General features: G+C 44.8%; 1 protein-coding gene across 1 annotated transcript in view; it reads right to left on the bottom strand.

Moving 5' to 3' along the window:
- Window positions 1-16,569: 16,569 nt before the first annotated feature.
- Window positions 16,570-26,356, bottom strand: part of TMEM132C (transmembrane protein 132C) — a 229,793-nt gene continuing 220,006 nt past the window's right edge. Inside the window, exon 9 of the mRNA XM_075516099.1 lies at window positions 16,570-20,819. Coding sequence (XP_075372214.1) covers window positions 19,620-20,819 — 1,200 coding nt within the window. The 3' untranslated portion in view covers window positions 16,570-19,619. The remainder of the gene's footprint in view (window positions 20,820-26,356) is intronic.

The raw sequence follows: 26,356 nt of genomic DNA, 5'->3' as shown, positions 1-26,356 counted from the left end.
CCTCAGCCTCAGTTTCCCTTCATTTTAAAGAGGGCAAACAGTCAGCTTTTAATGCAATTTAATGAACTTTTTCAGTGTTTTAAAGCACCTAATACAAGTGTTTCTGGCTAGCAGAAATTGAAACTCAGACTACGCCGAGCATGACACAAGGCTACAACCCCGGAGAGACAGAAGTCCACAGTAAGGGCAAAGCCCGGTCTCGGGTACCGCATCTGCTGTCCCTTCGCTGTGGCAGAGCTCTCGACTGCCAAGAGGGAGCCGAGCGTGAGCAAGGCTGGGAATCAGCAGGGGGTCACAGCAGCCAAACCCAAACTCTGCTGACCTTGGGGGGATTGAGCCAAAGCAGCCCCACGTAGCTCTGCCCCATCTGCCCCAGACCCCGCGCAGCCAGGCAGAGGCTGCGCTCAGAGGGCGGCGGGCAGGCACAGACCCAGAGCCATGCCCAGCGTTCAGTGCTCTCCCTCGTCACCTCCCCATTGCAGATGTGCGGCTTCGGCTGCTCCATTTTCAGCTGGAGAGCACGGCAGCTCACGCCAGGCGAAGTGGCAGCCTCTGAACAGAGGGTGTTTTCTGCCCATCTAATTAGAAGGGCTTTGCATCTTTGCTGGCTGAACGCGATACAGACGCTCTTTGGTATAAAGGATGAGCCCAAACTGACGTAGGGTCAGAGGTGGCAGACCCATACCCCTGCCTGCCCTCCATGGTATCTCTGTTCCTCCGAGAAGGTCAGTCCTGTGACTAAGACTTCACAGGGAGGTCCAGATTCCTCCTGAAGTGACTGAAGGAAAGCGACTTCCGCAGATATCTGCCAACTTGTTAGACCTTTAAATCCTGCAGAGGAGGAAAACAAGATCAAATCCCCTTTCTTCTCCTCTGTGCTTTGTTTTATTATTAGAAGCAGCAGGGGAGCTGTCTGCCTCCCCTCAAGCTTTCCTAATTCTGCAACAACCTCTCTGGGAAAAGCTTTCCTCCCATGCGTACCCCTAACCATCCACCGGCATCCTTTCCAGCTGGCTCCTGGGCGCAGCAGTCGTGCTGGCCTAGAACAGCGTGAGCCCGAGCTGCCCAAGGACTCTACAAGTGCATCCACTGCCTGAACCATCAGAGATCCCTAAAGACTAAACAAAAAATAATAAATAGAAAAATAACATAGAGCAATAAAACCAGAACCAACCCTAAAGCGTTCACCTGCTGCACGGAATCTCTCCAGAAACTTACTCTGTCATTCTAGCCACTTGCTACACATTAAAGAGTTTCAAAACCTCCAGTTTTACAAACACCAGAACTTTCCCAAACAGCTGTTGTTTTATTCAAAGTTTTAGTTCGAGGCAGGCATTTTTCATTCACGAAGATTTTAAATGCAAGCCAAACCAGATTCAAGAAGGCACTTACTGAGGAAGCTTCATCAAGGAGAATTATACCTTTAGACAAACCGTCGCTTTACTTCTATTACCTAATCCGCCACAAGTGATTTAAGAAAGATAGTGTGGAACTTCCAGTACAGAAATTAATCTACTTTATGATAGCAGATTGCTCTACAATTCTTTTCAGAAAGCACTTGCACGATAATTAAGCTAATAGCTACATGATCAACAAAACACCATCTATTTTATCCATAAAGTTGTGTCTCCTTTAACTGCAAATATTTTCCGTTTTCACTTTGCAACTATTTATTAACATAAAATGAAAAAACCCCAGTATAATATTTGTGTATACACACACACAGAGTTGTGACAACAAACTGTAGAAGGAAGCTTTCAGCAGCAGATTTACCTTGGGGATTTGAGGGACCAAGCATTTGGCTCTTCCCTTTCTGCCTTGCCTGCTAAACGCAACAGAACCATTCTCCAAAAGCAGCCCTCCCTCCCTCCCTCCCTCTCCACCTGCAGCGCTCCGCTGCTAAGTTTTGCCAAGTTTTCTGCTTTTACGAGCGAGGAAAGAGGGAATGCCACTACGCCTGCTGCATGTTCAGGTTAAGGTTTCCCTTTGATAGCCCGAGCAGTGAAGATGATAGCAAAATCTGGTATTTATTGTACATGACGATAAAAATCATTGCCCAATTAAATAAGTGATAGTCTACATCCATGAAAGTTATATGCAAGACTTAGGGAAAACTTTGCATGTTTACCAAAATACCACATTAATGGCACAAGGCAGGGTTGTAGTTGTAATCCTCAAGATGGAAAGAAAGGTTTCTCCTATTTCCACATAAAATCTGGAAGCGATGGGTGATTTAGGACTCTAATTTCTGCTTGCAAGAGTGACTGAAACCATATTCTAATAATACTTCATACACAAGGACAGATAAGGACATAGCAAGATTTCGACAATCTGTCCTTCAACAATAAGGGCAGAGCAAGTTTTCTGAATAATTCCTGCAAAAGTTATGGAATTTTAAAATATTTCTGAAAAGCCTCAAGTTTTTTGCTACGTGGTCTCCTGGATCACTTTAATTATTACCTCATCTCTTACATAATGCATGGCTTTCTCCTGGAATTAACGGATCTTGTGGCACGCGCACCGCAGACGCGCTTAGCATACGCCAGCCCTCGAGCTCAGTCGAGTTAAGCACCCACCTAACAGGGCACTCGAAGTAGACGGGTTTTATTTACACTGCTGCAAGCTTTCTGAACACAGCAGAGATGTCGAGTTACGACCCCGTGTGAAAGTAATTATAGGCAGTGTCCAGGGCAGAGGTACACAGAGAGACAGGCACAGCGACAGGGGCAATTGAACAGAGCCTGGTGAGAGCAGAAGGAAGGAGCCAGACAAATGTATGGGTGCTCAGGTCCCAGCCTTCGTGTTCTGTTCCCTACAGGCACTGGCTGAATAATCCTGCCTACAACGAGCCCCTTTGCAACGCCTTAAGAGATGCTGTGGGCAAGATCAAAATAAGAGCCGAGTATCGGGATAGAGTGGCATAAGGAGCTTCAAAGGGTGACCGAATGTCACCGGAACTGTCACTGAGGCTGAACTCAAAGGCAGAACTCATGGGGATGCATCAGAGAGGCTGCAGATGGCACCGGCACTGGTAGAACTTCTACCCAAATGGCATTCAGGATCTGAATTTTTTGGCCAACATCTCTATTCAAAAACCAAATCCCAGAAGTTTTCAAGGGAAGAAAGCAAATAAAAATCTAAAATTATTCAGAACAGAGTCAGGAAAAAGGAGAAAAGATACCCTAGCAGCTGGGACAGAGATCAGAGGATGGACATAGGTGAAGTCATGAAGAGGAGTATCAGAAGTGGCAATCAAACTTCAGAAGACTGATCACAATTCAGTCTTCCTGAAAAAGTCATGGTATTTCTTTTACATTTGTGTCCCGTTCCCGCCCCCCCCCCCCCCCCCCCCAATTTGCCTCTTTTTTGGATCTTCCCTTACCTTTCTCTGTAACACAGCATCTCACTTTGCTTTTTCCAAGGTTTGTTTTGTACAGACTATGAAAGCTTGAATGCTGCTAGAGTACCCAAAAGAAAAAGCCCACTCAGATACTTGGACTATTTGTAGAAAAATCATTGCACACAGTTCAGAACACACAGTCATACGCTCTTAAAAAAAAAAAAAGTAAATCCATCCATTAGACCAAATGGATGTTTAAGAAGGACTAAGTAGCTGTGAACCTGCAGGGAAGTCATGGGTCATCAGTGACACAGTTAAAGCTTCAGCTGTAATGACAGAGTGGAGCTCTCTGCCTTCGATCACTTTTGCCCTTCTACCAAGCAGAAAACTGGTAGAAGCTCATGCTCTTCTCTAGCCTAAAGCTGACAAATCCTCGATAAGCCAGGGGTGTGTTTTTACCATTACTTCAGTTTGTAAGTTGTCCTTCACTCTGCTCAAAATTGAGCAGAAGGAACTAACTGGGGCAGGAACTGTTTCTACCTTACTCCTCCAGCTCATGAGCATCCAGATATAATTGATATCAGCTTTACTTTCATGGAGCCTGAGGACAGCTTCTTCTCAGGGACCATCAAAGAGCTCCCTACACCCAAACCTTTACCAGAGGCAGCAGAAATATCCCAGATCCACCCAAAAGCACAGCAAGAGAAGGCAGCACAAGCCACTCCAGTAAGGTGGCACGCTGCAGCTTGGTGACTCTGCAATCTGTTAAGAGCTTACAGAATCACAGAATCGTATAGGTTGGAAAAGACCTTTAAGATCATCGAGTCCAACCATAAACCTAACACTGCCAAAAACCACCACTACACCATGTCTCTAAGTACCTCATCCAAACGTCCTTTAAATACCTCCAGGGATGGCGACTCAACCACTTCCCTGGGCAGTCTGTTCTTACGTTGTGGGAAGTGCACAAGCATAAAGGGAACCCCGAGGCGTGCAGAGGCAGGCTCCCTGATGAATTAAAAGAAAATGAGATCTATGGCTGTCATCTGATTTTGGCTGTCATCTGGTGCAGTGGCTTGGAGAGCAGCCAGGGACTCCCGGGGACTCAGCCACGTCAGATCCTCCAGTTAGCAACTGGGCGCTCGGGGAGGCATTTCAGTCTGCTGGGGCTCTTCAGAGCTGCCCTTAGCACTCCTGAGAGGGCAGAGGATGGATGTGTGTCGAGGCATGCGTTTATATGTATGCGTTTAGGCTGTTCATAGGAAAAACAGAGAGGAGAATTATATGCTCTAAGAAGAAAACTGTAGCAGCACCAGAAGTGACTCCTAGTCCAAGGCTGTTCTCCACCCACTAGCACACAAGACCATCTTATCCTTGGTATAATCCAAGGCAGAAATCTGGACTCTGGCAGCATTTAGCTAAACCAAGCAGAGATAAGGAAAAAAAATAAAGTGAAGTTCACAGACCCACATTAACTTTGCAATAGGCTGAATTAGTTGCTAGGGTGGATTACCCCTCTTGTGATTCCTTCAGTGGGTGTGCCTGGATTGGAGAGGATTTCCAGAATCATAATTGGGAACTTAATGCCTTTTCTGGCTTAAGCCAACCTCCTTTGTCCTTCACAGCTCCCGGCATCACCAGCTACTCATTTAGATGAGCCATTTGACATCTTTACTCCGTAATCAAGAGCAAGCTATGGGAATCAGAATGAACCAAGGCTGCTCACTAGCCTTCTGTAATTTCATTTAGCTCAGTAGCGTGATAAAAGGAAATCCATGGAATCGGTGTTAGCAATACTAAGTCTGAGGCCACTGGTTGTCATTTTGTTTTCTTAAATTCAGCCTCAGAAGAATGGTTTCCAGATAGGAAAATTAAAGCATGCCAACATCACAGCAATGGGATTATTTCCCCAAGTGCTGAAGGAAGGAGAAAAGGAAAAGAAAAAAGAAAAATAAGAGAATTGTTAATATTTGGGTTTAAGCGCAATGGAAGCATCTGCTGGGAAAGGATGAGGGAGAGAAGTGCAGATTTGGCAGTTTCTGGGTTGTAAATACTGCATGGCTGTGCTCACCCACGTGGCCAAAGGTGAGCTCTGGATGGACTTCACAGTTCCTTTATTGGCCTGGCATGAAGAGATTAACTTATTCCCTTTAACTACAACTCTACTTGATGCCGAAGAGAAAAATAGAAAGATTTTATTGTACTTGCAAAGCAAAAGTAATACTCTTCCACTGCTCACAAACTTTATGTGCTTTTAGCTTAAGGAAAGTCTGCGTGAATGGACCATAATGCAAAGAAGGAAAGGAAAGGAACAACAGCCGGGGGGTTTGCTGAGGGAGGGAAGAGGCATCTGCGTTAGAACTTTTTATCGCTTACTCTGCAAGATGGCAGGTGAAAGGTTCAGTTACTCCTGGAGCGTTCCCCGGGAGAACGCTTGGTATGAAAGTTGGTACGGCATCTCCTAGATCGTGGATTGCTCACAGCTATCGATCAAGGAGGGGAACTGATGCTCCGCTGCCGAGCGGGGCGTGCGTCCTTCACATTCTGATCTCTCTTGTCAAAGGAAAACACCTGCTGATATAGTCGTGCCCTAGCCACACTTCAGGCTCTGCTCCGTTGCATGTTTAAAACACAGCAATAGGAGATTTTGTACAGAAATCTATGCACAACGTCCACTCCTCATTTCCCAAGCGCTAGGTAGTGTTTTCCTTTAACTGCTTACCCGCAGTCCTGCCCTTGCCAGCCTGTCAGGAGCGCTCACGGGGCAGCAAGGGACAGCACAGCTGTGCACTATTTAGGCAAATACCTGGGGGGTACAAGAGGGAGGAGATACCCTGCAGCCTCCTCTTCTGCTGTAGTTAAAGTGTCCCTAGGTCACGCTCCTAGGAGGAGGCACCCCCAGAGCAGGGCGAGAGGGCTGTGCTCTGGAAGGGACTTGCGCAGCCTGGGAGAAGAGAGGAAGAAGGTGGGGGGTGGCATATCCTCAGCATTAATTTACTTTGCTATAGCTTTATCTGGGGATAGAAACGTGATTGAAGAGACCCACTTTACAATGAGGTATCACGCAGGATAGCCTACGCCACAACGTAAGCGTGCGGAGCAGCAGCACAGTAACCCCGGGGCGACAGGACCCCGTGGCCACCAGTAGCTCACCGAGGAGCTCGCATGCTCTTGAGTCCCAGCCCCATTTCTCTCCCTCTTTACGACCCACATTCTCAGTCAGGTACGGACACACAGAGAGCCCACAGCCTGAGAACTGTTGCTCTCATAAAACTATTTGCACTCTGCAGAGATCATTAGCAACGAACATAAGCTTTTCTGATGTTCCTTACATCAAACAGTGATACAGAAAGCAGAGAGAACAGTTCTACAGGTTTCTCCCTCCCTGCTCCCTCCTTAAAAGTAATTTTTCTACTGACAAGACACATTGTGAAGTTGGTAATGTTTTCTTGCTGCTAAGAGCAACAGCTGCACCTTAGGTATGAGACACCTCTGTCATAATTACACTTTTCATCTTCATTTTTAAACTGTTATTCATTCAGAAAAACACTGCATGTCTACCCCCCCACACCCAGTTCCTCCAGGAGGTCCTGACGCTAGCATGCCCGTTGTATTCTAGGTGCAGCTATAAAGATTGACAAAACTGTATCTGTATTTGCAGACAGAGGAATTCCACCGCAGTGGAACTGTGCTATCCAAGGGCAGATCCCTCTCCCCAAGAGATACATAACAATGCTAGAATTGTGCAACAAAACCTGGAGCCTCTCAACAGAGCTTGCAGGTCACCAAGATGAGTGTTTCAGCAGTGACTTCTTGTTTGCAGAAAAAAACCCCCCACCTATTTTCCTGGATCACAGACCCCTTTTAGGCACGTGGATGTAGCTGCTTGCCAAACCTTAGGCTGTATTGATTATAGAGAACTCCATCAGCTCCAGATCTGCATGTGCATAAACTATTACCCAATAGATTAGGAGCAAGCAGATAGGACTCCGAAACATGTAGCATGCCATACTTTGAGTGCCATCTTCTGGCAGATAGTACTGCACGCCTGCGTTTGTACACAGAGCAGTCTTGCGACGCTGATGACATCTTGACGCTGGTGAAGCCGCTTATCACATCTTGCAACCTTGGCCAAGATTTCTGCCTAGGTAGTTTCCCTTTACTACATCAGGTTAGCACTTACGTTCCCGAGACATTTCGTCTTGGCTATTTAGGAATACACCAGCTCCTGGTCTTCCCCACTATCAGCCTGGCTTTATTTAACCTTGAAATCTTAGAGCTATCTTTTTCTTGTAATAGATGCATTAGAATTTGTCTTCATAAACATCACAATGACGAAACCTCTGGATGGAAGCCCAGGACAGACAGCGCCTAGTCCTAAGGGACACTGCACAATGCCAAACGAGTCTGGCTCTTTCGGCTTGAAGATTTTCTGCCAGGTAATTGCTAACATTTCTGCTAGATGGAGAGCTCAAAGACACAAGCTAAAGGATCGAGATTTTCTGGAGCTGAACTGTACTGACTCAGAACTGGGTACTTGGCATGATTTTAACCATTTTCTACTAGACCACATCCTTGAATCCAGGAACGCAAAGTTCCCATTTAAACCAAAGGATTCAGGCACTTATAAGTGAAAGACCTCACATCTGAAATAGCCCTTGCTCTTCTGTAGTGTTCAGCAACATTCCCAATGCACCCAAATTTTGACTAACAGCCCAAGGCTGAAGAGAGGCATTTTCTACAGCTCCACGTTAACGAGGGATCTACAAAGGCCTTCAAATTTCATTTTTAACCATTGTGTCACCAATATGTGAGGGAGATTCAGGAATTTCCAATTCTTGCAGATTAGCAATGCTGCATGGAACTGAACTAATTAAACTTGTCTAATTAAGCCATGGGGCTCTGGTGGGAAATTGCTTGCAAGCATATTTGCAGACCTTTTTAGAACCAAAATCGCATCAAGCCTTGCTCAACCACCCATTTTTGTTTAAACATACAAATGCAGCTGCTTGTGTGCCACCTCTGTACGACTGCTTTTCCCTGGGGCCATTCCTGCATTCCCTGCAAGTGAATTCCTGCTTTCCAATAAAGGCTGTGTTTTGCAATTCACTATTATTTTGGTTATTATTTTGACCTTCCTACTAAAGGGCCATAGATTTGTTTCCGAATCTAGTGCTCGCTACGCCAGCTTAGCGCAATGAAATTCCCTAGCCCATACAGGCACGAAGTGGACAAATCTGCAGACAGAATTTGAAGTGGATTTATTCTAAAGAGCAAGATGACTTGTTCTAATAACTCCAAAACACAAGTTATGACATTACCTGTATTAGTTCCCTAATTTAAGGCAGGAAATAACTGCTGTTAGATGCTTGATGAGGGAAGAGACAAATGGGCTCATTACGTTAATACTTTTTCTTAAAATGACTTCTCAGCATATGGAGATTTTTATGTCCATTACCTCAGCTAGAAGGCTGACATCAAGCTTCCTGGCTGGCCTCCCCCTCTCTGCCCTCATGCTGCTATCAGAATATTTCTGAAAGAACATATGCTTACTGCTAACTTAGCAGGTTTTGTGCAGTAAAAAGGTCATTTATTATTGCCTTCGCTGTGCCATGGAAGGATCATGCTGGCAACGCGGGATACTGCTGCACACAGACACCCATCTAGAAGCAGGGGAGGTGGGAAATAGCCACCTCATCTCTCCCCAAACTTCTCCAAGCATTATCGTGATACCTCAAGACACCACAGAGCGCGGTGGTCTCTGGCTCTCCCCCCTCCCCCATACACGCGCCTTTCTGCTATGAATGGGTCTGTAGTAGAGACTGGCAGTCATATGTTCAGTAGCGGTACCCTAGAAGGGAACACCAGGCTGTGAAATTCCCCCTTTCTCAGCCACCGAGAGGTCTAAAGAGGAACAGGGTTGCCTGCAACTCAATCACTGTCTCCAGAGCAAGTCTGCTGGAAGATTCAGTGCTACTGACGGTAAAAGAGCAGGCCTGCGAGAAGAGAACAAGACCCAAAGAGGCCATGCGTTTGCTGCAGATGCTGATAATTTCATGCAAGATATACACACAAATCAATTTTCTGCATTTGTCTGCACGGAGGTACACCCCTGGGAAGGGTTTAATCTAATGTCCCATTTGCACCTACTTCCCATGTGCTTATGCCCTTCGCCAGCTGAAGGACTGTACTGGCCAAAGCACTGGTTTATATCGTCAGTTGAAAGGACTTGGCTTCTCCACATGTTTTTCCAATGAGACCAACACAGAGCAATTCCTCTTAGCATCAACCCCATCATTGAATTTAATTACCTGCCGGTTTAATCTGGTGAATTGTTAATTTGAATCCACTGATTTATGGATTCAGTTTCAATAGCAGCCTTTGATTGCTGCATTATTCCATTCTGGTAGTGTAGTGAAATTGTACTGGATTAGTTTAGCAATATGCCTGTTTCATTTTATATTTATTTGCTCATCTCTTTATTAAAAACCTGTAAGTACATAGGACTGGTTATTTTATCAAAGCATAACCTGGTTCATAAATCCAAAGCTAAGGGCAATTTAAACTAGGGTATTAAAAAATACTGAACTAAAGTAAGACGTGATGGACTCGATGGTCCATCGAGTTGGACTTGACGGATCTTTTACGGTTGGACTCGATGGATCTTAAAGGTCTTTTCCAACCTATACGATTCTGTGATTCTGTGTGACTCTGTGAAAAGCTGGGAAGACATACAGGCCTTCTCTCCTCCTTCTGCCCTTTCCACACACACTTTCACTTTCTCCTCCCCGCCATTCCCCAGTAGCTTATGCAAATGGGAACTTAACTTGCTACAGGTCCACGCAATATATGTCAACCTACCTGGGGACCAGACAAACGCAGGAATATTTAAACACCGTGCAGCTGGCCACGCCGTACACGTGGAGCTCCCATGCCATTGCCTGGGCCCCGTAGGTCCCACACCCCAGAAGCTGCAGCAGCAGCAAGAGCTTACCACGGCAATCCTTGGGTCACTAAAAAACCGTGGGGCATCCCCACACCTGCTCTGGTGAACAGAACGGTACTGAGGAGAGGCACTGGACATCTGCATCTTTAGCCTTGCGTTTCCAGCTACCTCAGTTTAACTAGACTAGATTTTTTTTAGCCCAGCTTGTTCCCATTGTAGGTAGAGGTGGGAAGACTTGGGGGGGGGGGGGGGGGGGGGGGGGGAGTCGTCTCTGTGTCTTTAGCCTTTTCTAAACAGAAGAATTGTGTTTTGATCTGCTCCTTTTACAGCTAGCAGCTGAATAAATATGAGCCCTGCTACAGCAATTACTTCATGGACAGATGATGCTACTGGAAGGACTGCCAGGAAGGAACCTGAAACATGGAGGGCTCCCCGAAAACCTGTATTACAAGAGGTCTGTACTCACAGACCCGCGCAAACATGGAGCTCTGCGAAACTTCATGGGAAACGCTACACTTCATAACCATTCATCGCTACGACGAACCACAGCATGCACTCACAATCACACGTTATCACGGGTGATAACTGACTCCGGCCACTTCTACAGAGTGACACACTCATAATTCCTACATAAATGTTTAATTCCTTCCTACCCGAGATGAGCTGGATGTCTCATTAGCACGTGACTAGGAATCTTCCCTTCAGCCGCAAGCGTCAGGCCAACGCCAGCTGGTATCAGCAGAGCCCTCAGGCTTTTCAGAGAGCAGCACCCAGGGCAGCCTCGTGGGAGCTGAGGTCGGAGCACAGACACGCAGGTTCCCTTATCTCCCCGGAGCCCCTCGCAACTCACGCAGCAACGAAACCCTCGCTCACGCGTACCTGACTGCGGCTACCTGGGTCCCATTGGCACTGCCCGAGGGAAAGCGCAGGTCTACAAATAACGCTGCGGAGTTCTGGTAGCCACGGGCAGAGCCGCGGAGAACAGCACCCCCTGCGTGGGGGAAGGCGTCTGGGTTTATAACGGTTGTTTCTTCCCAGTTGGGAACAAATCCTTCTTGCTCCGCATTTGGGGGAAGCTTCCATTTTAGTCTGCTTGGTGGGTTTCCAAAAAGCCCTGAAGCTGTCAGTTATCCGACCTGCTCATTTCCCTCTTCCCCCAACGTGATCTTGCATTTTATTTTTGTAATAGTAGGCTTTAAAATAGTAAGACACAATGCCCTACAAAGCAGAGAAGATATTCTTGGAGCGCTTTAAAAAAAAGTGTGTAAAACTCATGCCATGCTGATGGATGTGGTATGACGAACCTAGAGGCATGATGGAAAAAGTAAGTGGCAGATTCCAAAATGCAGGGGTGGAGTGGAAGAATGGGAAACGGCGACTTGATTTGCCCAAGTATTTCTGTTAAAGAATATTAATCTTTTTAGACAATCCATGAAGAGGCCCTGTAGCAATATCATATTAAATTAATAGAGTCTCATTATTATGGTAACCTCAGCTCAGTTTTATAAGATGTATAGCGTCATCATAACCAAAGAAGGGTCCCCAGATAATTCTGCTCCTATAGCAATTGCTACTAAACGACAGTGAAGCGACAATCGTTAGCTACACGGCATTCTGGGTGCCTGTCCGTCTGGAAGGGGACTCTCTGCCTGCAGTGCAGCTGTCCAGCCAGAGCCTCATAAGCTGTACAATTCCGTTTGGGAACCAGAATCTTCCCCGTCATCAGAAAACGTACAATTATGACCTGCCCCTAGAATAAGTCACTATCACATACAGCCAGATTATCAATTATACGGACAGCCCTCGCCAACAGCACTGTTCATCACACAGTTCCTCGGGGCAGCGTGGACTGTCAGAGCGGAGGCTCTGGTACCTGCTGCGCTGCTCCCGCTCCATGCGGCGAGAGCCGCGTAACGCGGCCATCCTAAGCCTCAGGGAGGTTGCGTAGATCTCGCCCCCGAACCAGCAAAATTATCACTCCAAACCAGGAAAGACCACAACAGTCAGGGAAATTATACGTACGTTACAGAAAGCAAACTAAGAAAGCAATCCTAGCCTTCATACAACTTAAGCCTTTATCTTTTCTCTCATGGGACTTTGCTGTCATTCTTCAGTTCTGCAACAAACTCTCCACATCTCTTTCCACCTTCCCTCTCCCCACAGTCCACAGGAAATCTGAATAACATGAATTTGTGCCATTGGCTTTTCATTAGTATTGCTGAAAATTAAATCAGCAATCTCAGGAAGCTAGATGGCAGCTTCAGATATCCAACAGTGAAAGAAACAAGCAGTGAATGAGCAGAGTTCGATACGGCCAACAGCAGAACAGGCACTTCTCAGCCAGGTGCCTCTTCCACTAGGCCCCGTGTGAGACAGTGGCAAAGCCACCAAAAGCCTTCTGTAAGATTTCCCTCCTGTCCTGCATTTGTAGCCAGACAGAAGTGCCTAGATAACTACGGTGCTGCAATCTGTTTATGAAGGATTCCAACCTAAATTGTGGCTTCCAGGAATTCAGTTGCTACTCACATTATCTGAATTCAAGGGATCCAAGTTGACCCTTGCAGCACAAAGCTCAGAAGGGCTGAGAAGCTCCTCCAGCAGCCAGAGCACAGGGGTACTTCAGTGTCTCCTGCACTCAGCACCCTAAATCGCCATAGAACGTGCTGGAAACTGGCTACCTGAAAAACCTTCAGATACAGGCTCGAGGGGAAAATAGAGGAGCAAAAATAAAAGTTACCAACTACCTCTAAACATGCTACTGCACCCCCAGAAAGATGCACAATTGGCTGCAAGGTGCCTGATAGTTCCCAAAGCAACCCCTGCAGCAGCCAAGGGGATGATGAGCACAGGGTGGCTTTGCAGCTTGATATGGCTCAGCCGAACATCAGACATGTTGTCTCCAAGATGTTCATGGCTGGCTTTGACATCGCTTCACACAAAGAGCTTTAATCCCTCCCTAGCATAAAAAGAATGGGTCTGAGTTTGTCCAAAATAAGTAATCAAGAGGGAGAGTTATCTGGTAATTTGCATGATTATCTGTCTGCCGCTGCGTCTTTGCTGACAGCTTATTTTTAAGCACTGAAATGCAGCTTAGGAGCCTTTCAAAACAGAGCAACACTCTTGCTGCTACGGCTGCTTGGTCTTGGAGCTTGGCAAGAAGGAAAGAAATATATACGCAAGCATTGGGTCTTTTTCCACCGTCCTATTTCCAACCCAGCAATCTGGGTGTAGCACCATGAACTAACTGCATCCCTGCTTTCCAAAAGCAAGAGCCTTTTTTAGGTCATGTTTCAAATTTAATCAACATCAAAGTATTTCGAGAAGCTGAGGGCAAGTCAGCATGCTCACTAGTTGAAGGAATATGGACTTCCTAGCAGTTAAGCCATATCAGAGGGATTCAGGATCCAGCACCTGAACCAGGATGTACCACGCTGACTTGGCGCTATGAAGTGTTCCCGTGCACACGCACCAGGCAAACTGCATCTTATTCCCTTTGCAGTGACCTTCCCCTTGCCGAAGTTAAGGCATGAGCAACGCAGCTTCTCTTACCGATTCCCAAACTTGGGACACCTAAGCAAGCAGTAAGATGTCTCCTTCCCTCCAAACACAACCCAGCAATGAGAAAAACCCCAAACCCCAACCAAAGCAGGACTCACTTTTCACCAAGGTCCATTCTGTACCAGCAGCCAGCAGCCTCACAGCAACAGGAGAGCTTCACTTGTCTCTCACCGTCACCCACTCCCTCCTCCTGCAACCATCGTTCTCCCATCCTACCCCACCAGCAGCAACGTCCATCTGCAACAACCCAACTGCTCTCCTCTTCCCCAGCAGGCCGGGCTCCTCGTTACTGACTGCACCAGGTGATCTCACTAATTACAGCCTCCAGCAGACAGGCCCAGCCCTCCCATAGGTGCGGCTCTGCTCCCGCGCCTTGAGAAGGGGACTGCGTTCGCCCGGCACTGCCTCATCTGAGAAAACAGGGCCCCTTCAGCCTGCTCACGTTTTTATCCTTTACCAACAACTGAAAGTCACTGAGCTTCTCAGATGAAAGGCTCTCCTCTAAGTGCAAATTATTATTAATGAATTTCCATCTTGGCTCCTTGACAGAAAAATGTACCTTGCAGCATGTTATCTTTGCAACCACGCACCCCTGGCACTCGTAGATTCCCTCATCTGGCAAGTGAGGCACGTTGCCAAGAGCGATGTTCAGAGCAGCTCTCTGCGCCCGATCCCAGTGCCTTTGTAACCGCAGCACAGCAAAGCTTAAGAAATGTAAATCCTGGCATTTGACCCAATGTGAATTTCTCAAATAAATGATATTTCACAGCCCAGTGGTTTCTTCCCTGCTGAGATGATCATTTATGGTGGCTCGCTCAGAATTGGGCTTTGACGGAATTTTTGGTCAGTGGAAGATAAATTGAAAAATTTCAGTATCTGCCTCTGTCTCTGAAGCACCGTGTTCTGTAGCTGCAGAAAAATTAAACGCGAAGGCAGGGCTGAGTTTTTCCCTTTTTTTAATTCCCTCTGTTGTCTCTTCAAATACAGCCTGCCTTCCTTTACAAAGACCATGCGATTTTGAAGACATGCTCCTGTTCAGCCACGAGTTACAGGAGTCAAAATCAATGGCCTCTTCTAAGCTTCCTCTGGGCTTAAGACCTACAAAGAGCCCAGAGAAGCACAGTGCCAAGATTTCCAGGAAAGCAAGCAAGCCCCGCTGCAGCTCAGCCAGCCCGGACGCAGGCGGCAGGTACGTACAGCAGCAGGCTGCTGCGAGCAGCAGGAGATGCTCTCCCTGCTTTGTCTGAAGCAACATCCTAAAGAGCCAGGCTGGCAGGTGCTAGTAAAGGAAATATCAAGATACATGAAAAAATTCCTGCTGCTGCGGAAGAGAGCAGGCTGTGCCAGGAGAGGCAGGCGTTGCCCCCATCCCACCCGTGTCTCCAGAGCACCCCCTGGTAGCCTTATCTCTTCCCGCTTTCATGGCAGGGGAAAACAACCCCCTCATCCTGGGAAGCACACAAAGTCAGTTCTATCCTGTGGCAAAGCAGCTTTAAAACTCTTCCTAAACAGTCAGGGACTTCTCATATATATATTAAATCAAAAGTCCAGGCTCCTGGCTGCTGTCAATTAGCATGGCTCTACCAGATGGCTTCAATGGAGACGCACAAATGTACAGCAAGTGTGGATGTAGACAGAAATGCCGTAGTTGTGACGAACAAAATAGTTGAAGCAGGACCTTGGGACTGGAGAGGCTTCCCGAGTCCTCCTCCCCCCAACCATCACAGGCCTTGCATCATGCGGGCCTCTTGTTAAACACATCATGCCCTGTCTGAACGTATTTTCCACACTTCAACTACTACCACATATATGGTACGGAACCTGGAGCAGTGGTTCTTCTTCTTCGCTATAGTACGATGTCATATGATGATAGGCAGTACGTCAGGTGTCTTCCTCTTAAGAGATTTAAAACCCCACCGTGTTGCCAATGTGGCGGTTAGCTGAAGTCCATTTAGTTGATAACTCAGGAACTAAAAGACATCAGTAACAGGCATGTATTAGGAAAAACACACCAGAGAAAATCACTTTCTGTGCCTCAGGGATGCTATGTTGCCATTTAATTTGCTTTGGGAAAGTGGCCGCGCTGACTGCCCCTGAGCCCTTGCAGCACTTAAGAAACTGCTGCTTAAGCATCTCCCTTTGGCCATGCATGTGCTCACGTTGGCAGTTGTACGTGATTACCAGCGTTTGCAAAGTGATTATTATGGCACAGACAAGATGAAGAGTAAGTCAGAACCGTAGCAAATGTCCATGGTAATCTGCAGCGTGTGTAAAATGCCGTATGTATTTGTGAATGGCAAGCCTCCAACCCAGTGAAACAGGCTGCGGTCAATGGACTCTACGTGTACAAGCCTCTGAAACCACCCACTTTGGAGGGACTCTACAGAGACTATTTTTTCTAATTCAAATATAATGACAAAATACTGTCACTGAGACCTGCCACATGGCTAATCGTCAATGAAATCTTGCTCCCGAGGAGGCATCGTGTGTGGACTGGCCAATGCCACAATGATCATCGCTGTATATTAAAATTAATTTTTCCAAAGGGTAGTTATTTCAAACAAACTGCCTAAGTCTGAACCTACAGACAAGGGAGAACTATACATGCAGTCAACAAACAAAAGGCAAAAAATAGTGATTATTTCAATGAATATTGAAACAATGAATAAGCTATAATTTTTCTGTTCATAACAGAAGAGCTCTGCTCCTCTTTGGGAATGTTGAATCCAGTCTGAGTTGCATTAATACAGGAGCTTGTCTTGCAACAAAAATTCACATCACTGTTTTTGAAAAGGAATTGCAAAATAGTTTCTCATGGGAAACTTTGATTTCCCCCCCCTTTTTAATTTCAATGAAGACACGTTTTTCTTTCTTGAAAAAAGCACTTGAGCTTTTGGAGAGGAGGTGAATTAGGAGTAATGTTTTCATTCACTGTGGAATACTTTTCTTAGACAACGTGGTGAGATAGCAAGACCACGAAAGACCTGCACAAGTCATCATGAAAATACAGAGCACGACGAATTCTCCTCACAAGGTTTTCTCTCAGTAGCCAACTCTTCATGCTAGATGGAGATACCCTTTTTTCTTCTGATCCTATAAAGCCTCAGCTGCCGAAAGCAAAGAGCAAAGTCAGGGTGCCTGGACTGGCAAGAGTGATTTAGTCATTACCCCTCTGCTCTCCAGCCAGTGCTGTCCCAGTAGACCAGAAAGTGCTCGGGAGCACTGGGTTACTGGCGATGCCATTCTTGCCCTGTGTGCCGTAACAGGGGCTGTTCAGCACATCAAGAGCCTTCTGACAAATGCACTTTGAACAATTATATTCTGTGCAGCCACGGTGTATTATTTTTACTCCATACTATCTTTCTTGTTCCTCTGCTGTTGTATTTTGCAGCTCCGTGCTGTAAATGCCTTTTTCACCGCAGAGACACCTGCGTTTTCCTGGGAAGATATACTGATCCCTGAGGTGTGGCTGATGCATCACTGTGCTTAGCCTGTAAAGTAGCTTGGGGTCCTTTGGGACGCAGGGTGCTTTGTATATGTCAGTTGTGATTCAGTGAAACTTGCTTCCATCTGAACCTACTGTATCAATCAGAGAAGCAACATAATTAATTATGACTGGGCTGCACAAAAGTTGCACACATCAGAGGCAAGAGTCCTGGAGTTGTTCGTGCTGATGGTAGGCATGAAGATGAACAAGATGAATAGTGACACTGCCATGAACTGTGCCTGACTGCTGCCTTCTCCCGCCATCCATCATCATCACCACATGTTGGGTGGGAAGGGAAAGCGCTTCACAAAAGAAGGGTCACAGCAGTGAAAAACTTTCATACATCTCTATTCTCCTCTCTTCAGAAAGCGGCTTAAATTTTGTTTCAGCTGTTAGGCAGCGGATGCAGTACTTCAACACAGAAATGACAGAAGGAGCCCCCTCCCCTCAGAAAAGAGAGGTTAATTTGTCAAGCCATGTAAAGCATTTTAATTACAATTCGTATAACATGTATAAATAAATATTACATTCTTTCAGTCTACAATGCATACTAGGCATATCTTGTTAAAACGTCCATCTATGTTACTGGGTGGCAGGATTGATTTTGTCCAAGTAAAAAACCCAAACTACTGAGTTTAGTAATAATAAAAAAAAAAGAAATACATGGGTAAAGACAGGACAATGCAAGTGCTTCCAGCTAACAGTCAGGACATAATACTGCTTTCCAAAAGGCTGGATATACCATCTTCCTTTCAGTTACAAAAGGTTTTGATGACAGTGGTTTCCTCATTGCATACATTTTGATCTGTGTCCTCCGCTAGTGTAAACTGGCACTGAGTCAACACAGTTCTGCCAGTTTACACACCAAATCTACGACTCCGTTTTGTATTTGCTTCAGATTTATTACTAGTCTTGTATTTTTTTATTCAAAACATCAGCTTTACAATCTAGTCTAAAATTTTCAGTCTTAGCTGGTCCAATGGCAAAAACAAATCTATAAAATAGCTCCACATATTTCTTGATCTTGCTTCAGCAATATTTCCCTCCCTTCCAACAGTCTGTCCAGAGGCCAGCTCTCCCAGTACAAGGAAATAAAAGTTTGGGGACAATCAATGTCTTTCTGTCCATTCTTCTTCTAGCTTTCAGAGCTTGATGAGAGCTGGTGACATTAGAATAAACGGAAAACTACAGAATGAAATTATGAATTCATGGACTTGGCAAAACCCCCCCAAATCCAGGCTGTACATATTTGGCCTGTGACAGTCTCGGTTGCAGGTACATTTAAAATGCACCAGTGGGGCACTCCCATCAGTTGTTGCTTCTAAACGCTAACATAAAACAGCACCTTCTTCCCTTGGTGAAACACGGGAACTTTGGTTGTGGAAATTTAAAACAAACAACTAAATAAACAATCCAAACCTGAAAGTAAAATGAATACTTCTTCCAAACAGAACATATTTCTAGCTAGGGTGAAACAATGGAGGCTTAGGCTTTCAGAAGAGACACCACATGGAACTTATTAGTCAATACTTATCCCCTGAATTCTTTAAATGACAGGAGATTATTTATAGCTCACTTAGAAACAGAATGTTCTTGGTCCACTGTGAACTTAGTGAATTGAAAATTTTCCTGGTTTTAAGATATTTAAAAGAAAAATACAAGAAGGAAAATTATTCTGTTTCAACTTACAAGACAAACAGAAAAGTAAAAATAAAAATACCAGGTAATTTCTTCCTCCTTCATATGTAATGCCAAAGACACATCTTCACTTCAAATGAAGGAATAAAAAGAAACAGCTTGAGTAACGATCTAAAGTCTCCTTGTGGGTCATATGTCCATAACTGTGATGTTTTATTAGAAATACAGACAAGTTATTGTTTGCCTCTTGCTTATTCTTTTCATGCTCTTATATTCTCTCTTTTCTTTCTACAAGTATTTTTGGTACTTTGAAATGTTACTATCGTTATTATTTGTATGACCCATAAAACAAATTTTCACAACCTCATCTTGCCCATTTCATCATACCGGTCATACCATTTCCTTGTTCCTTTCTGCTATTTCTATTCCACTTCCTAAATCCATGAGTAGCAGAATAACCGCTGGAAAAACAAAACAAAGTGAAAAGCGAAAACAAACCATGGAGAGTTTGGCAAATTTCTTTCCCTGATTATAAAAACTGCCTCATCATTTCTCCTGGTGATTCCTTCCCCTCCCCCTCTTCTGTCCCAATATATACTGTAGAACTGAAGGCATCAAGGTGTGGTTAAACCCAAAAAACCAGCAAGGAGCTACACTTTGTCTTTGAACTTCTCCATGTAGTTTCGTATCTCTTTGGAGTCCCCCAGGTCCATATCCTGGCACACCCACTTAATGTCATCGTCATTGCTACTTAGAATTGAGTTGACAGTAGGACAACCATCGTCGGGTGGGATGGTAGTGAATGTCGTGAATTTTACCCGCTTCCGTTTAGATGTCGGCGAATGTAAAGGTTCAGATTTCTGTTGCTTTCCAAGCTTGCCCCCTGAGTCAGCACACCTGTGAACCTGGCTCTGAATGTTCTTCTGAGCACTGCCATTGAGGAGCTGGTTGCTCTCCTCACAACCCGAGCCTCGGTCGATAATAGTCGTGTGCTCATCCTGCTGAGGTGATGCATCTGCTGTGTTCTCCAGCAGTTCTGCTTCATTTCCCAGCCAGACCCAGTCATGGGAATGGGTCATGGTGGCCTGTCCTTCCACCAGAACCTGCTTGTGACGGTACTTCAGTGCAAATGTTGCACAGTTTATTAGGAAGACTAGAATAGCCAGGCAGAAGACCCCTAGCAGAGCATACATCCCGATCTCCAAATCGCTAAGGCCCCTAGGTGTCTGCACCAGGTCATTTTCCTCCATGCCGGCATTGCCTTTTGGGAGGTCTACTTGAGCAGGGAAGTTGGTGAAGTCTATAGGAATGTTCTGCAGCTGGCTATCGTCCAAGAGTTTGCCACCATCCAGCCTATTGTTTTTAATTACTTTATTTTTTATTACGGATTTTGCTGTGGTGCTGACTTTCCTGATGGCGCCTTCCTCTCGCTCTGCTGAAGAGCTACCATAATATCGTCCATCCTGGCCATACCGTTCCTGATCTGACACTTTGTGCCGCCGGTCGCTAGCGTGGTTTTCAATCTCGTCAGCATCATAATCTCCACCTGTATCGGAGTCTGCGTCATTCTGGCCAAACTTGACTTTGATGTTGCCATTCCCCACAGCCAGGACACTTTTCCTCTTGGACTTCTGGCAGGCTTCAGAAATCATCATGTCCACCTTGATTAACGTGCCCTGACCTTCACCTTCTGCTGCCACAACTGGCCATTTTAAGGCAGCGTTCTGGTGGATCGAGACAACAGCTTCATCTAATGATACAGCAGAAAGGGAGAAGTCCTTGGAGTCATAAATGTCCAGCGGAGTAACAGAGCTGTCGCTGAACTGAATCCAGGTGCTTACTACAGCTTCCTGAAAGGAGAGGGATATGGTTAAAGACAGGGTCTTAAATAAAACAGCTCAACCCATTGCAGCTCATCAATCTCTCAGCTCTGAATGGCAGCTAGAGGAAATGGAAGACAATGGCTCTGCACTGCACTTAAAGCAAACCAAGCTTCAACTGATGGAGCAGAAAATTGGTCACATTTTTCACTAAAGGTTCCACTGTTATCCTTCCTGCAAATGTTTTGCAAAAGAACGTATAAAATAATTGATATGAGATGTCCGTAATACCGAAGTACCCATTAACAAGCTACGATTTACATGATTTATAAAGAAAGTCATTCCTGTCATACAAAATCTGAAAGAGACAAACCAGAAAAACTACTAGAGGCACTTGACAGAACACTTATTTTCCTCATGTTCCCCATGCACAGGTGTCACAGGGAGCTGTCAAATTAAACAAGGCATAAATATCTTAGCAGGAATAAGGAGCTACCACAGTATCGTGGAAATGGTTGGAGCAGAAGATTCACCTGAAAAAAAAAAGACTCACGGAACATTTGCCATTTTGCAGGAGAAAGGTTTGTTTTAAGTAAAACACTCTTTATCCTTGAGATAATTAAAAAGTCCACCGCATTTCTGTGTCAAGGAGAGGAAGATGGGGATTCTGGTATGATCTCTACGACAAAAACACAAATGGCCTGGATTTAATTGGATTGTCTTTGTTCTCTGCAGGTAGCACTGTTAGAAGTCGTCATTAGAAGCAAACACAAAGCTAGAGGTCAGCTCTTTGCCATTTGAAATCCCATCCAGATGATATAGATATTTACTTCTCCACGTCTCAGTAGCTTTCTTTGCAGGAGATTTTATTTTTTCATTTGCTCTGTGTCTTGCCTGTTTAGCCAGCAGACATGCAGGCAGATTGCCGGAGTGGAACTTCACACAAAACCGAAGTTCTTTTCTTCCCAGACTTAAACCGCAGATGGCCCTAATAACTTTACACTTGGGTACATCAGAACAACTGGGCTGAAAATCACCATCAGGGAAAAACATTGCCACCCTGTTAACGTCCAGTCATAATACAAATTTACAACCTAATATGGTTTTCAATTGGCTGCAATTTGTTACGCTATGGTTATAAACAAAGGGAATTGCTACCCTTCTAGTTAGATTTAAAGCTTTTCAATGAAAACAGCAAGGGGCATTTAGCTGTGCAGAAGGTTGGACTATACTGAATATTTGATTTCCAAAGTGCTATCAGCAAGTTCTTGAGGGACTAAAAGAAGAAAAAATAAGTCGTGGTACAAGAGGAAAGAAGGCAAAGTTCCTGGTGATTCAAATGCACTTCAAACACCTGAAACGGAGCCAGGGTAGCTGGGAAGGGTGAACTGCGGAAGGAGATGAAAACAGCTGATCTTTCATTAGAGGAACAACCCTGAAATGGCTGAACAGACAGAAATATAAAGCTGCAGGGCACAGCTTAAATTTATATCATCGAAATCTGTAGCAGAGCAAACCCAGTAGTGGGATAGGAAAGGGGTTTGGTTTTTTTTTAAATGGATATGCATAGAGAGAAAAAGATGCATCTTCTCTGGCAATTCAACACCCTGTTGCCTTCCTTCTCCCTAAAAGAAGAGGACAGCCTCGTGTACCATCGGGGAGGTGTGAAAGATACACTCACTTTTCATCAATCTACGGAAGGCAAAAACACCAGCATCATTTCAAGCATATATCACAACAGGCTTGACACTGTCTGCCAGCGGTGCTCTCTTTTGGAGAGCAGAATGAGAAAATAAGCGCAGAATTTTGTACAGTTAAGGTTGTAAATTATGAGGCCTGTGCCTCCTCCCAGCTCCGCTGAGGACTTCCATAATTCCACATCTCTGCAAAAGGATTTACATTACTAAATCCTTCGTGCATTCCTTAATAGCCAAACACAGCATACCTAGCACTGCAGAGCCCCAGATCTGATTATGGCCCTTACTATGCAAGTAGGTTTTGGTGGTGGTAGAGCAGCACCTCTGAGGGATCTGGGGTCTCCATCCAGACACGGGAGAGGAACATGTATGAGGAGCCATATATTCTTCTGTCCTGTCTTCTCCAAGATACCTTGATTCCTGTATGCTTTAACAGCCCTCAGGCACCTTTCAGATCAGGAGGTAGCCAGCATGGAAAAATTCAGCCCACATGGCTAGAATTTGACAAAGTTGTAAGCAACTTCAAAACAACTTTTATTCTTGACACTATTTCTCCACTATTCTGCATTCCTGGTTTTATGAAGCAGAGATAGAGAAAAATGAAATGGCCATCAGCTGAAATTTGCTGGCACACATGTGATTTACTATAGACAGCAGAGGTGTGCAATAGCTTAGCCATTATTTTCAACCAGCATTGTTGTGTTTTATTTCCAAAAGACCCTTTTTTCATAGGAAGAATCAATTTTTTCACAACAAAACATTGTCATGCTTATACTACAGACAGCATTAATTAAAAGGGAAAGAAAACAAATGAGAGAAAGAGGGACAGAGTCTCAAATCCTGCCAAAGTATACTGTATCAGCCCAAATATTCGATTTGGCAAGAGATCATCTCCTCTCATTCACATTGTTAAAGGAAAGCTGAAGGCAGGGGAAGGAAGTGAATTTCCCACATGATTATAAATTCTGAAAAGCTAAAAAGAAAAAAAGAAAGAAAAAAGAAATGATTTAGTACCATGTCCTTCAAAGAGCTGTTTCTGCAAATCCTATGTACTGCATCAATAAATCCCTGCTGAATTTCTGACAAGGTCCTCCAATTACCATCAGCAGATGGAGATGGATTGGAGCCCTCTTACCTGCAAAGTTGCTGCCCCTAGTCTGATGCCCTCAACACTGAGGTGACAAATGCTTGTGTTCATTAATTATCAAGCATAAACAAATAGTTTGAAGGATTAGGTGGCTCTCCAGTCTTTCTTTCCTCCACTTTTCCTCTCTCTTTCACCTATGCACACACAAACACACACACGCATACTCCGTTGCACTCCCAGAACAAATTAACCACAGCTACACATTAGTGCCAGCGTCTCTCAGAGAACAGGATGATTTATATGGTGACTGTGATGATGTGAAGTGAGTCAGATAATGTACAACGTAACATGATCATGGTAATGACAGCAAAATCCAGTCCAGAGGAGATAAAGAAACTGTTTCCCACAACCACTGTTGATTATCGAATATCATGCTTTCCCTAAGCACATAAAAAACTTTCTTTATCGAGACACATTTTGCCTACATTTTCCCTTGTGCCTTTGCTGTTCTCTTCCTCCATTCCAGGTATAACTACACGCCAGATCAGCAAGTTGGCCAGGTCTTCTTGATCTGCTGCAGCTCCACCACCTTTTCTGGCCTTGAATTACATCGCTGCTTATCAGTCCAAAGATGCCACTTGATAAGTCTTCTTGGATAAACTTGCATTTTGCTAGTAGTTTTATCTCCCCTGTTATCCACTTGTTATGTTTAGGTGGGTAAAACAAAGGGGAAATTACCAGGGTCCAGCAGTAACATGGCACTAATGGAAACCGAGTCCCCGAGGAGCTCTGCATTGCCTGACCTGGAATACTTCAAACCCTGCCGTATGAGTCACCACAAACACTATTGTTTGCTGGCTGCGTCTGTTCCACCTAGATAAAACAAGGAGGCTCACACTCCAAAGGCAACCTGAATGCAGGAAGCAGAGCTGGTTTGGAAGCTCAGTAGAAAGCCCATCATACAGAGATCTAATGAGTCCCACTGTGCTGGGACTCGCACGAGTTGCCTGTGACAATCTGGGAGCCACACTGATGATTATTTTGCCCTCTAAAGCATCATACAGCATTTGAAAGTCTGCTTATCTTAGGACGTTCCACTGAGCCCATCTGTAGCATCACAGTCGCTGATTACAGTGTGTCCTTCAATACCTCCTCAAAAAAGCTGGGGTCAGCTTGACACCAGGGCATGCTATCTTATATTCTTCAAGCAAAAAATAGGGGCGTAAAGTGTGTAGAACTGGTTGCATTTTAGAGAATTCTACTGCTTAGAAACACAGATGTAAGGACTGATCAGTATATTTGATTTTATTCCATGCCCAGAATAAAGAGGCCTTTTAATGGTCTTCATTCACTAAGGCACAAATAAAAGTATTTGTGAATAAGCCCTCAATTGCTGGGGTCAGCTGCAATAGTCCTGGAGTGAGGCAGGACACCAAAGGAAAGAAATGGATGGCTCTGCAGAAAACAAATACATCCCTCCCTCAAATAAAGGCAAGGGAATACTGTTCTCAGCAGCTTCTATTAGACCAGCTCTGATTGTTCTGTCTGGGGACTTGAATGCTGAAATGGGTTTCCCTAGCAATTTTATCACATGAAATATCAAAGTATTACATGTGCATTTATTTTTAAGCCTGTGGCTTGTGTAGTAAAAATTGGGCTTGATCGTTACAATGTGGAAATGAAAGGCAGCCAAGACTCAGATCTTAATTCAAACCATGCATTCCCCTACTGTGTATTTCTTTCTCTCCTTTTTGTCCAATCTGCTAATGTGACATTCCTTTCCAGTGGGAATTTGCTTGTATTTGCAAGGGAAGAATTCAGATTCTTATCTAACAATACATCCTTTCTCCCTTTCCCATGCTGCTTAATTCCTTTGTCATACTTGTGAGGCATTACATTGCTTTGTCAGTTTAAAGAAGATAGAAATACAATTTAAGTGTAATTTATACTGCCAGAATGGGGTAATGAATCCACACCATAAAAATACTCCTAATACCTGTTACTTAACTGCGAGATGTCAGTGAACTCCCAGAACTAGTTTGCACGAAGGACATAAGCTAAACCAGCACATTATTGTGTCACTCCGAAAGGCAGGGATGTGCAAGCGAGTCCAGCTCGTTGCCCTGATTCAGGTGGTGCTGAGCACCCTCGCCTCCGCTCAGAGGGAGAGCTGACATCTCGGGGGACACTGCCTGAGGTTACGGATGGCCTCACAGGCCTGCGTCTGGTCACTGATGCCAACGGGAGCTACACCTGTGAAAGAGCAGAACTTGGCCTTTAGAAAGCGCTAACATTGCTCTTTTTTCCCTCAGAAAATGTCTGCAGTTTTCCAGCAGCACTGAGAGATAGATTAACACACACAGCTATTTATTAAAGGCTTTCTTTTTTCTTTCTTTTATTCTATCCACTCTCCCATTTCAGTTCATTAGACCACATGCAATATCCTACAGTGATGAAAAACTGTGAGTTTCCCTGCAGAGCCAGCTGAAATGTAAGAGTCCTTGAAGCTCACTCAGATCAGAAAACACTTAAACACTGTAGGTTTTCTTTTATTTACATTTTGGAGAGGCCTTTAAGATGGCAGTGTTGATTTTAACAACAGTCACCAAGCCAAATGGAACAGCTTTCCTACCTGAGCAGATGGCCACTAAAAATAGACTGCTCACAGCTACAGCTTCCAAATTTTCAGAAGATATTTCAACTTTGATACTTAAAAGTTGGTCAACCTGCATTTGTTTTTAGGCACCTAAATCATTGATCCACTTTTCAGTGTCAATGAGCTC

The sequence above is a fragment of the Mycteria americana genome, chromosome 13, assembly GCF_035582795.1.
Source record: "Mycteria americana isolate JAX WOST 10 ecotype Jacksonville Zoo and Gardens chromosome 13, USCA_MyAme_1.0, whole genome shotgun sequence".
NCBI lineage: Eukaryota > Metazoa > Chordata > Aves > Ciconiiformes > Ciconiidae > Mycteria > Mycteria americana.
This window is presented reverse-complemented; position numbering and strand designations above follow the sequence as displayed.